Raw genomic sequence first — 13,015 nt, forward strand, 5'->3', positions numbered from 1 at the left:
CTTCGCGGCTCTTCGTCCACTCCTCTGGAGTCACACCCCTGAAAGATCATGGATCCTTCTCAAAAGCTCTGTCCTTGGCCAAGGAGCGGCCAGACTCACTTTATAGGACTGGAGCAAATCCAAGAAGAGGTTCAATTTCTCCACCACGTCATTCTCTTCCTGTTTGCCCTAGAAAACAAGGGTGGGTGGGTGACCAACACAGAGCACCACAGGACCCACAGACCCAGCCAGGGCCCCCCATCTGCAGCCCTGAGCTGGCTCTCCCCTCCAAAGCCACCAGCCAGCTCTGCAGAAGAGCCCCCTTCCCACACAATGGCCCCCCAACACAAGGCAGGGAAACCACAGAACCCAGCAGCTGAATGACAACTACAGCCTCAGTTCCCAAGGTCATCTGCCCACTTGTGCTCACTGTTCGACACCACTGGACCTCCCAGCATGCCAAAGTCACAGTAGAGCTGGGGCTAGGCTGGCTTCCTGGGAACCGTCCATACTAACACTGTGCTCACAGCCACGTGTCCTAAAGGGCTCTAGCACAGCTCATGTCCCTCAGCTACCAACACTTGTCAAGCACCTTGCCTGGGTGTTTGCTGAGCACCTCACCTGGGTGTTTGCTGAACACCTCCTAGCCATTCACCAACCACCTCTCAGGTGTTTGGTGAGCACCTCACCTCTCCCAGGTGCACAGCAGGCTCCTCAGAGAAATGAGCCCCTTTCACAACCTCTAGGGCTCCAGCTATGGCACAGCATAAAAAGCTCATCTCAGAAACCACACAGCAGACTCTGCGTGTAGAGGGTGCAGCCAGAAGGCAGAAGATGGGAAGAAACGAGGAGACGAACCTGACCGGGTTATAAGCACTGCCCTGGGAGCCAGGGGCTCCCGCCCAGGTTCTCCCACCAACTCAGGGGACCCGGGACTCACACCTGCCAAGCTCAGAGGTTCCAGGCTACTCATCCCCACACCCACAGCCAAGACTCCAGCCAATAAGGTCATGGGAAAATTACAGGCATGTTCCAGGTTTTTTAAACTTGGAAAGGAAAACACCAGAGGTCCGCAAGTGCCCTGCTCCCGCCTGACTGGGCAGAGGGGCACAGGACGGAGGCTCCCTGGTCTAGAAGCAGGAGGGGCCATTCCTGCTCACATCACTGGCTAGGTCCCAGTTCTCTTCCGATGCCACATGAGACGCCAAACCACCATCCTGTCAGCATGGAAAAAACAGCCCACTCTGAGTCTCCGTTGTCCCACTGGGATATAGCGACCTAGGGCCCCTAACGGGTCTGGGGAGAATGAAACCAGGGTGTGCCGAAACGGAGTTGGGAAAAACCAGCCCTTGGATGTCTCCTCATGCAGTGAGCGTGAACAGAACTCCAGCCGTGCTGGATGAAAGTCCCGACAGGCGTTTGATCCAGTTTCACATTAAAACTGTATTAATTTCACTTCAACGTGAAAACCACGAGGAATAGTCAGGAAGTGGCACCNGGGGCAGGCGGCCTTCAAACTACGAACTTGCACCGCATCAGAAATCTGAACCCTCTCTCCCTCTTCAAAGGCATCCAAACCTCAGTCAGAAAACACGGGAGATGACAGAGTTCGGAGTTTCTGTTCTGCGTGGCCCCCAGGGATTCACAGTGCACCCCCACACGCTTCCCCTCCCGCCCCCACGAGGCTACACCTGTTGAACCGGGAGCTGTGTGGGCCCAGGGCCTAGGTCCTTGCAACCGGGACAGCTTCAATTTTAGATTTTAAAATGAGTTTTGAAGAAAGTTCAACAGGTTCCATGAGAAGTGTCTGAATGATCTCACGTGGCCCCTTGCTTCTCACAGACAGGGACACAGGCCCAGGGAGCACCATAACCCACGGGCGGGCCCAGCACAAGACACTGGCCAAGGGCAGAGCAGGCTGGTCCCTCTGCAGCCGCACCTCCAGCGGCCCAGTGCCGGTCCCCCGGCGGTGCACATGTGGACACCTGGCAGGCCTGGAGAGGGACCGGGCCCAGCGCCAATTCTGAAAAATGCCAACAACACACGATGCTCGGTTTCTAACAGGAACACACAGGCACTGGGACCACAGAGGAAGAAAACCCAGGACTCTCCGTACCAGCAACAAGATCGAATTTCCTCTCAGCACTCAGAAACGTCCTGAGGCTCTAAGGGCCCTGCCTGGAGCCTGAAAACCCCCCAATCCCACGGCCGGAGAATCTGTCACCGTCACTGCGTCCTCTCGCCGGCTACTAAGGAGCTGCGCACCAGACAGGCAGCAAGGCCCTTCCCAAGTACACCATTTTCATTTATTTGCATCCATCCACCACCAGCCTGAAGACCATTTCCCCAAGAACCAGGCCGCAAATGCTCACCCTCAAAGTCACGAAGCAGTTTTATAGCAGATAAGTACCCACGTGAGCCTTTGCGTCTGCCAGTAAACTCTGGACCTTCAAATCGATCCCCAAGAACCACACGGCTCGGGCACGTGTGGCAGAAGGGTTTCCGGAGGCTGCCTGGGTCTCCGGGGGGAATGGACACGGGGGTCTCTCGGGCTGCCAGAGCTTACTCGCGGTCCTGATAAGTTCTCGAGGAACCAAACACTCGCTGACCAGGATAGCAAAGTGGGAACTACCTCGTCCACCCAGAAGCATCCAGGGAAGTCGGAGGTTACGTTTTCAAGGACGGGTTACAGCTTCTCATCTCAGCAAAGTCAACCCTCAAGGGACCGGAACCCAGTCTGTCTTGGTCATGGGCAACCACCCTCAGAGCGTCAAGGGCTCGCACAGAGCCACTCGGAACAGATGGGGACGTGCAGTTCCAACCGAGACCGGTATCCACTCACTCCGGACTCCGAACTCCGAAGTCAATGTAAGATGTTCCCGCGTCCGTCCCCAAGGCACAGGGTGTTCTTCGGAACAGGCACCAAGGAGGACAAGTTCACTCACCTGCTGGGCAGCTTTGTCAGCAAGCAGTGCAAATTCAACGGAAAGGCCTTTCAGCGCCTGTTTAAGGGACCCCCACGTGCTGCTGTTCAGAGAGGCCCAGGAAGGGAGCGGGGTCGTATCAGACCCCAAAGCACTAAGGAAAAAGAAACAGAGAAGACAAGACTCTCAAGGCCTGGGAGCTGAGCTGGCCATCCAGCATGACATGTCGCCCCGGGGCAACCTCTGCTATGCAAAGCGCGGTCCCCGGGGACACCTGAGCATCTGTCAGAAATGCAGGACCTGAGCCCCCTCCCCAGGCCTCCTGAACCAGTCTGGTCAACAAGCCCCCCAGGGACATATATGCAGACGTCTGGAGACTGAGGAGGAGGGCACAGTCCTGGCTGACCGTCTCGCTGCCCCTCCACACAGAGGAGCATAAATGGTGCGTGCTGTCCTTTTCCAGTCTAGTCCTGACAGTAGGGAAAACGCCCTGTGACCTATTGTCACATGTTCACGTGTTTAGGGATCCAGGTTTTGCTGCCTAAATCCCCCCCGTTTTCTTCTACATTCCATCACACATTTCCCCAACCCTCTCCTTCACCTTCTAAAAGTGAAACAGGTCAGAACAGGCGTCACTATGGTAAAACGCCTTTTGCCTTCAAGTCTGCAGATCCCTCCCCCGACCGAGCCCTGAAGAACCGGGCGGGGCACCTGCCTCAGCTCCTTCCCGAATATGAGAAGGTCAGCAGCATTGTCGATGGCCCTCGCCGCGATCCGCTCGGCCCGATCTCGAAGCTTGTGGAAGCTGTTGTAGACGTTCCGGATGAGCTCCCGGCTGACGGCAAACTGAGTCTGGATGTCGGCCGGGAGGAAGTCCTGGCAGGGAGGACAGCAAGGCCATGGGTGACTGGCCGTGAATGGCTTTTTGGAGACGACACCTATCAGCACGGGAAAGCAGCCCAGCAACAGAGCAGCTCGTGAGCCCAGACACCAGGCCATGTGGGGGCCTCCCTTCTTGTTCAAAAAAGAACCAGAAACCATCATCACGCATACACCGCAAACACTAAGCTGAGTGACCCCAGGAGATGGCAATTCTAGCGTTTACCTAAAGCGGATCCAACTGGAAGTCCTGCCAGAACACGCACTCCGATAACAACCGTCAAGCTCAAAGTCGTGCATGCGAAGTCCTGACTCTCGGTGCGAGGGCAAGGCCTCCGGGAGGCCGCATTATCCCCCCAAGAGTCACTTTTTACCAGCTTTACTATTAACTACCCATTAACATTAACTATTCTTGAACATTAACTAACATGAACTACATAATGCTTAGAAGACAGGAACTTTAGGGAATAAATGAAGCTAAGAGAGCCCATACTTCCATATGGAGAAGCAGGTTAAGAAGGAAAGGGAAAAAGCTACCCACTTACCACCTTAATTCTTTTTAGAGAAAGAACAGATTTGCTAAATTTTACAATAAACCACTGCAACACTCCCCCTCTTCCTGGAATCGGAGAGGCTAGTGACCAAGACGGTGTCCACCTGAATCACAAAAAAACCTCGGGATGTGGTAGGAAAGCTGGCAGGCTCTGTGGCCAGACCACGTTCAGCCCCGTCTGGGTCAGCTTCTCGGTGGTCTCGGGGCCCATCTCCCAATCTGTGAAACGGGATGACACCCGCCGTGTGTCGGCACGGGAGAAAGGAAGTCAATGGGGAAACCATGCAGCAGGCCTCAGCAACATCCCCAGCATGTGGCGGAGGCGAGAGAGCACGAACGGGTCAGGCGGTCACTGCCTGGACTGGAGGGGGAGCGTCACGACGAGAAAGTACCTTGGCCCGAGGAGCCAGCTTACAGTTCAAGAACTCATCTCCAACACACTGAGCGGATTCCTTTAACTTGTTCTGTACGTCCTGCAAAGGAAAACAGAAACAGCCCGCCTCTACCAGCTGCAGAATGGTCTGTGTGAGACCGAGGAGGCCAGCAGGAGGCAGGACGCAGGCCTTCCTCAAGAGCCACGTGCTCCCACAGGACAGCTGTTACACAGGCGTCACGGAGTATCTCGTCACAGTCTTCCCTGACTTCTTCCCATCGACCTGAACCTTTGGGTGGCCTTCCAGACAGGAAAGCCTGACTTAACATCACCAGCCCTGCAAAACCCCTGGCTCCAGAGGGCAGCTCTGTCTCCAGAAACACGGGCACTCCATCTACAGAGCAGGGATGACCTCCCTGCCACAGACGTCAGATCCTGGTAGGTCCCAGCACATGGGGCACACAGACGAGCACTGAGGTCTCCTCCTTCCTTTGGACAGACCCACAGGACCCAGGCCCACAGAGCCCCGGGGGAGTTGGTGGGCAGCTCACAGGCCTCCTTGGCAAAGCCACATCCAAGACTGGGACCCACAAAGAGCCACGGGAAATATAGGCAGGGAGCCTAACCTGCAGCTCTTTATGGGTCAAGGAACTCTAGAATCTCAGAGACGCCTTGAGGACCATCTGTCCTAATTCTCTCATTTTACCAAAGGAAATGGAGTCAGAGAGGTCCTAGGGACACCCTATCTATGTGAAGGCAGGGGATCAGAGGAGCCTTACGCCTCCAGGATGGGGACACTGCCTGGCTCTGTGCCCAGCATGCGCAGCTCCCAGGTCCCCCCGCATTCCTCTCTGGCAGTAAAGATCCCTGCACTAAAGGAACCTGTCCGCCCAGGGTTCAAAGGCCCACACTCCCAGCTCAAGAGCAGACGGTCACAGCAAGACTTTAAGGAATGTCTGCTTCACGTCCCATAAATGGGGCGGTGGTGACAGGTAACCCTGGGCTAGTAGCGGGAAAGCCTTCTCAAGGAGGTCCCAGGCCCCTCTGCCTCTGCGGCTCCTTGACTGTGTCCCGCGTCCTTCTGCAGTGGGAGAGGGTGGCACTGAGCTCCTCCCAGGTCCCTGCTCAAGAAGGGGTTCCCTCGGACAGAAGACGACCCATCTTATTCCACTGGTAAAGCGACCTTGTTGGAGCCCCTCCACCACCCCTACCCTCACCCCTCTTCCTAGGCGAGCAGGCTGCCCTCGGGACAAGGTGGGGACTTCTTCCCCAACTGGGAACCAGGGCTTCCCCTCGCTTCCCGAGGCTAACGAACACTGCACAACAGCTGACAGACATGGCAGCTTGGTTTCTAATGGAAGTTAATGTCCACGTGGAGACGGTCTCCCCGGATGTGGGTCCATCCTGCAGCTCTGTGAAAAAGACTCAGCTCAGTCTTCCAATGGCACGTAATCAAAGTGGCCTTATTCGCTTTCCAGGAAACACTCATTGCCGTCTGGGGTCCCCAGCACTTCTGTAACCCTCCCAAGCAAAGCCTTCAGTGAACAAGCCTCAGCGCCCACAGCGACAGTGCTCAGAACCTCCAGCTGGACACACCAAATCCTGCCAAGCCAAAGCCAAGAATTCCTCCTGGCATCACAGGCCCATTATCCGGGAAGAAAGTCAATCTCATTTGTGGCAGTCACGTGTGCAGGAGACTCCATCAGGGCACCCAAGCGAGGAGAGCAAGACAACAAGCAAATTTAAGAATGCCAGGAAGCGCAGGGAACCTCAGGCCCCACCTGCGACAGTGAAGTACTCACGGGGCCACTGAAGGACAGGAACAGCCGGAGGGCCACGTCCTCGGAGAATGGGGGGTGCCGGGCCACCAGGTTAATGAAGCGCCTCAGCGCCCTCCGCCGGGCCTCGATGAACTCCCGGTCGGCTGCAGGCAGAGAGCGCGGGGTCAGCAAACAGGCTGGGCAGCACCCCCACCCTAGCCCCCCGTGAACACGCTCCCGTGCGGAAATCTGCCAGGAAAAGCACCGGTCCCTTCTGTTTGAACTGACAGCACTCCACCTCTCGCAGACCCCCGACAGGCAAGACGGGCACTGCTCGCCGTGAACACGCGGGTTCTGCCGCACTCGGCCGCTGACCCGACCCGGCCCCCCCGGGCACGGCCCTTGTCACCCAGCACCCGGGGGCGCCCGCCCCGACCTCCAGCACCCCAGCCTTACCTCCCAGCACTCTCTTGGGTGGCAGGGCCGGCACCATGCGGTAGGGGAACTTCTGCAGCAGCATCTCGTGGAAAACCACAAAGTCGTTGTACCGTCTGTACACAGAGGACTTGAAGCGCTGCAAGAGAAGGGCTGTGTGCTCAGACCGGACCCCAGAAAGCTCCCCTGCTCTCCCTCCGCCACGACCCAGAGCCCGTGAGAGCGATGCGGCTCAGTGCCTCATCCTGCTCACCGGGCCCCCGAGGACAGAGCCCGTCCCCCCGGCGGTGCTCACACGGCTGTCAGGCACCGCGCGGTGCGAACGTCCTGTCCCTCCCCCCGTCACTCGGGCTCTCCTGAAGCGGCCGCACTTCTCGCACGAGTCTGCACGTGCACAGCAGGGCCCACGCCCCCATCAAGGGCGAATGATGCCTCCGTCACTTCTTTCCGGGGGGCGCCCTCCCGTACACGGTCACACAGCGCGGGCGCGACAAGCACGACCATCTGCTGGGAGACCAGGTGCTGCCCAGGAAGCCCGAACAAGCATCAGACTCAAATTCCACCAGACATCCTCTCACTGACAGACCCGCGGGCTCCGTGAGAGCCACTGCACACGGCCGAGGAACCTGACCTGGCTCCACTGTCAGAGCTCACACGACACGCGCACGAGCATGACCCTGGAGATCACACGCGCAGTAGCGCGTAAGAAAGGCTGCTCCCTTTGACGCCGACAACCAGACACTCTGGGGAAGCAGGGCTGTGCGCACAGGAGAGGAGGGGCGGCTGCCAGGGCCTCGGGGCAGAGGGATGAACAGGTGGGACGCAGGGGACTTCAGGCCCGTGAACACTCTGTGGACACCGTGGCAGTGGATACCGTCGTCACCGTCCACACCCGCAGAACACGCGCCCACCCAGAGGGACCCTCGCGCGACTGTGGTCTCTGGGTGATGACGACATGTCCGCGTGGGGCCATCAATTGTGACAAATGCCCCGTCTGGGGGACACTGATCATGGGGCAGCCTGTGGAGGGGGTAGCATGGGGAGATGGGAAATCTCGGCTCCTTCCACACAATTTTGCTGCGAACCTCAAACTGCCCCCCAATTTATAACGTCCGTAAAAAAAACCCATATGCTCTACGAAGAGAACGGTGACGTCGAGTGGCCGCTCTGCTGGGGACGGCACGCTTCATGCCACGTCCATATCCACCGCGGCCTCTGGCGAGTGGGGTGCGGGAAGGAACTGGCAGCCTGGACCGCGGCCCTGCTGCTGCTGGAGCAGCGCATCTCAGGACGCAGCTGAGCAGGGCTACCTCCTCGAGAAAACGTCCGTCACCACAGACCCTGAAGGAATGGGCACCTGAACACGGGAAAGGGCCAGCGGCCAGCACCCGCACAGGGGAGGCCAGCCCCCGACGCCAGAGCCACCGCAGCCTCAACCGCAAGGCCCAGAGGGAGGAGACACACCTGCACCCCTGACCCGCCCTCGCCTGGGGCAGCGGCACCCACACATGCCCTAGAACAGAGCTGACTCGTGACTTCAGTCTGCAGCTTGAAAACACCTTGAAACAAAAAGCCTGGATTGCTGACTCCCACAGCACACGCACACGGCCGCTCGGTTCGGAAAACACGCTTCCTCCCCGGGGAAGACAGAGACACTTCCAGCGAAGCCCCACAGTGGGTCCCGCTCCGCCTGTCCTTGTCGTCCCCTGCTAACACAGAGGGACTCCACCGGCCCAAGGATGCTGTCAGCTCATCAATGACTTAATCCTCGGTTTCTGAATAAAAACTCTCCCAGTATCTATTCTAACAGCACCAGGACATAGAAAGAGAACGGAGAAGGACGGAAGATTAGCACGGCAGATGTCACCCTGTCGCCGCACACACACAGCCAGGTGCCCAGCGCCTCCTTGACGCCGGTATCGGGGGGGCCCCTAACAGCACAGGCAGAGTCCTCAGTGCGGAAGAGACGGACCCACGCCAATCCTGCTCTCCAACGTGACCCGAAGCCCATACTCTACGCTCGGGGATTTCCCACAACTGCAAAACCACGTCAGGCTGGCCTGCGCCCGCGGCGTGGCACACCGGGTGAGCCGCTCCAAGCAGCATCCCGGACACAGGGATGGGGAGGGCAGGATGAGCTAGCTGGGGGTGTGGCTGCCAGAACGAGACATGGGGACTCCCTGGCTATGGAAACATCTGTTGGGCAGCTTGGCTCTCAGCGTCCAGTTTTGAATCTTCCCTTTAAGCCCAGCGCACGGACTCTCTCTGCAGCCCCTCTCCCCCCACCCCACCCCGCCTCCTCTCAGCAGGCACGTGCCGTTTGCCCCTTACCTGGCTGGAAACCTCGTATTCCACATGCTTCAGGAAGAGGCCCTTCTTCTCGGGAATGAGCTCCACCTGCACGGTGTCCCTGGCCAGCAGCTCCTGCAGGGTGTATGACAGCAGCAGCGGGTTCCCCTGCGGCATCTGCATTCGAGTGGGGTGTGGGTCCCTCCGCTCGCTGACCTGGGGCGTGGGCAAGTCTGGAAGAGAGAAGGCAAATGGCCAATAAAAACAGCTGCACAGAAAGTGGAGGCTGCCGCCGGCCGGCCCTCCTCTGGCCCTCGCTCCACCGCGTGCTCACTCAGCACCCGGACTGGGGCCACGTCACCCCCCATTTAGTCGTGCCGCGGAGCCGGCACTTGAGGACACCTCCTTCTGCTCCTAACAGTCGCCACGCCGTGAGGCGTCCACCCGCCTACGAATCAGCAAATACACCCACAGATCCAGGCCCAGGCAGATCGAGTTTTCAACTTGGGCAGGAGAAAAGTGAACTCTTTACAAGTTTCATGAAGAAGAGCCTTCCTTTTCTCTAGAGTCCAGAAGGAGGTTAAAACTAAAGAAAGCCATATAATTTCTACGTCCCGCTGTTTCTACGCTGAACACACATTACTCCGTGTGCCAAAACCATCATTCCATTCCATGTAGGTAAAAAACCCACATGCCTGCTTAGCGCTTGGGTTCCCATCACAGAGGGCAAAGAATCACATCCTCAAACCTCAGCTTCCCTCCAGACAGGGAGTCGCCCACACCTCACAGAGCAGCAAAAGATCAGACAGATCGCAGACTAACAAACACGGAAGTCACGCTAAAAAGTCAGTTCAGTTTTTAGTACAGAGTTCTAAAGAAACAAAGTTCTTTCTGGTTAAAAAACATAGTAAAGTTAATGTACCCCACAGAGGGGGAGGGGGTCTTACTCTAACCAACACTGCTATAAAGAACCACGACAAAATGCAGATTTCTTTCCTCTTTTTTCCAAATTTTCTACAACTTGGTTGTATCATTTTTCATGATTTGCTTCTTAAAACAACACTTCAAAGTAAGATTGTGGCTTACATTCTAAACAGAAGTAATGACTAGATTATTTTCATCTGTGAAATTACTCAGCATTTTAAAATTTAAAATGTAGTTGTGTTTAATTGACCTTAAAGTTTAAAAAGAAAATAAACTAAGGCCTTAATGCTTACTTGGGAACCCCAGGGGTCTCATAAAAACCCCACACATACTCAGTATTGCATGCTCTAAAGCAGTAAGCTCCCAAGTGAGGGCACATACCCCAGGGTGAAAACCACCCGCCGGGCACAGGAAGAAGCAGAAGCAATTCGAGTTGTATTTTCTTCTCTTCTTTTACAACTGACATTCCTGTGACATCATTATAACATGTAATACAATATAACTGACTAAACCGTGTCTTGTGTAGATGTGCATACACGTGCATGTGTGTACACGAGTGTGATGCATGTGTGCACATGCGAGGGTGTGTGTGCACAAGTGAGGGCATATATATATAGGAGTTATGTATGTGTATACACACGGGAGTGTGTGCACATGTCTGTGTGTGTGTATACACATACGTGGGTATGTGCATGAGTGTGACTATATGTGTATATAGGGCTGTGTACATGTGTGAAAGTGTATGTGCAAGTGTCTGTAGACAAGTGTGAGGTATGTGAGTATATATGTGTGTGGGTGTGTACGTGAGTGTGTAGGAGCATACGTGTCCAGGGTGTGTACATGTGCATAAGTGTGAATGTGCAAGTGTGCATATATAAGCACATGTGAGTATATATATCATGGGTGTGTACATGTATGAGTGTGTGTTCATGTGTGTATATGAGTATGTGTGTATGTATTAAGAGTCCCCAATAGCTTAATGGCCAAAATGTGGAGACCACAGCTCCAGAAGGTTCTCCCATCCTAAGAACCCAGCCCCTTTCCGTGTAAAAATATTTTGATGGCCTTAAACTGTGTTTAGCCAGTCTCTTTAGGAACCACACGTACTTTCCGTCAATGAGCCAACAAGTGTTTCTCAAGTACCCACTCGAGTCCAATAACGAACAACGCAGGGTCACTGAGCTCATTAATATGCAATTCAGCACACAGCTACGGACGGTCCCCAGTGCTGGACACGATCCATGAGATCCAAACTGCAGGACGAATGGGAATCCCACTGTGACGTAATTTTAAGAGCACCATGATAATGAGAGAGGGGGCCCAGATGCCACGCCCGAGCACAGACTCGGGGGGGGGGGGGGGGGGGGGGGGGATGCATCCCAGCTGCTGGGGAGAGGGGGCGCTGACACGCAGAAGGGCCTTAGCGAAAGCTTGCCAAATGACTATCTGCTGATACTCACTGCATTTTCAGGAGTGAAAAGTAGCATGTCTGGGAAAACAAAGTCTTGTGTAACTAGAGCACAGAATATGTGGAAAAAATGAAGCAAAAAGGTAACGGGAAGAACATTTCTACCACAGGAAAGATATGCAAATACATATACATATCTGAGAAAGGACTTATATCTAGAATACATAAAGAACTCTTATAACAAAGTAAAAAAAAAGACAACCCAATTTAAAAATGGGCAAAGGATTTGCATAGACAGTCCTCCAAAGATATACCAGTGGTCAGTAAGCACACAGAAAGATGCTCAACATCACTGCCCGTCACGGAAATGCAAATCACAGCCAGAGTACGATACCACCCACCGTGACAGCCCTAATTTAAAAAAAAGGACTAGTGAGGGGCACCTGGGTGGCACAGCAGTTAAGCGTCTGCCTTCGGCTCAGGGCGTGATCCCAGCGTTATGGGATCGAGCCCCACATCAGGCTCTTCCTCTATGAGCCTGCTTCTTCCTCTCCCACTCCCCCTGCTTGTGTTCCCTCTCTCGCTGGCTGTCTCTATCTCTGTTGAATAAAGAAATTTAAAAATCTTTAAAAAAAAGGACTAGTGAACATTGGCGAGGATGGGGAAAAGCCTCACACATGCTGGCAGAGGCTGCCTTCAAGAACAGCCCAGCACGTCCTCCCAACATGAGAGGCAGAGCCCCCTATGTGAGCCCACAGTTCCACTCCTAGAAATACACCCGAGACGTGAACATGGATGTCCACACAGAGACCTGTGGACAAAGGTCCACAGCAGCATTATTTATAGGAGCCAGAGAGAGGAAGAACCCAAGCGCCCACCAGCCATCTGGAACACATAAAAGCTTATCCGTACAACAGACCGTTAGTCTGCCATACAAAGGAATCCAGGACAGATTCGTGCTACAAGATGGGTGAGCACTGAAAACATAGTGGTAAGTGAAGGAGCCAGACACAAGGACCACGCATGGGATGAGTCCGCGCACTCGCACAGAAACAAAGCAGATGGGTGCCTGCCTAGGGCTGGGGGTGGACGGTGACAACGGGAGAACTGGGAATCAAGGACTGGAAAGTAAGGGGTTTGTCTGGTGGGGGTGATGACACTCCAGAGTTGATCACGGCGAGGGGCGCACCACCCCCTGTACCCACCAACACCGCTGTGTTGAACACGTCACGTGACTGAAACGTACGGTACACAAATGAGAACTATGAATGCCTTAATATAGAAGGTGGGCGACACCGTAAGTGGCAGAGTAGGAACCTCCAAAAATCCTCCCTTCGACAGAAGCAAAAATGGTCAGAACCCGCTCTTTCAGAACACTGGAAATTGAAGGTGTGTGGCAAGTCAGGGTACCTTTATCGATGTGATAATTAGTTAAGGTAAAATGAAGCCATCCTGGGGGCACCTGGGTGGGGCTCAGTCGGTTAAGCGTCT

The 13,015-nt window shown here is 55.1% G+C and overlaps 1 protein-coding gene across 4 annotated transcripts in view; it reads right to left on the reverse strand.

Annotated features, from left to right (window-relative positions):
• Positions 1–13,015, reverse strand: part of SNX8 (sorting nexin 8) — a 34,809-nt gene that overhangs the window by 6,255 nt on the left and 15,539 nt on the right. For 3 of the 4 annotated variants that reach the window (XM_034669704.1, XM_034669703.1, XM_034669702.1), the window contains exons 2-8: positions 9,235–9,425; positions 6,925–7,042; positions 6,511–6,632; positions 4,728–4,808; positions 3,619–3,779; positions 2,925–3,057; positions 100–168 (exon numbers count right to left, since the gene is read on the reverse strand). In XM_034669704.1, coding sequence (XP_034525595.1) covers positions 100–168; positions 2,925–3,057; positions 3,619–3,779; positions 4,728–4,808; positions 6,511–6,632; positions 6,925–7,042; positions 9,235–9,425 — 875 coding nt within the window. The remainder of the gene's footprint in view (positions 1–99; positions 169–2,924; positions 3,058–3,618; positions 3,780–4,727; positions 4,809–6,510; positions 6,633–6,924; positions 7,043–9,234; positions 9,426–13,015) is intronic. The other variant, XM_034669705.1, reaches the window with a different exon arrangement.

The sequence above is a fragment of the Ailuropoda melanoleuca genome, chromosome 10 (genome assembly GCF_002007445.2).
Source record: "Ailuropoda melanoleuca isolate Jingjing chromosome 10, ASM200744v2, whole genome shotgun sequence".
Lineage (NCBI taxonomy): Eukaryota > Metazoa > Chordata > Mammalia > Carnivora > Ursidae > Ailuropoda > Ailuropoda melanoleuca.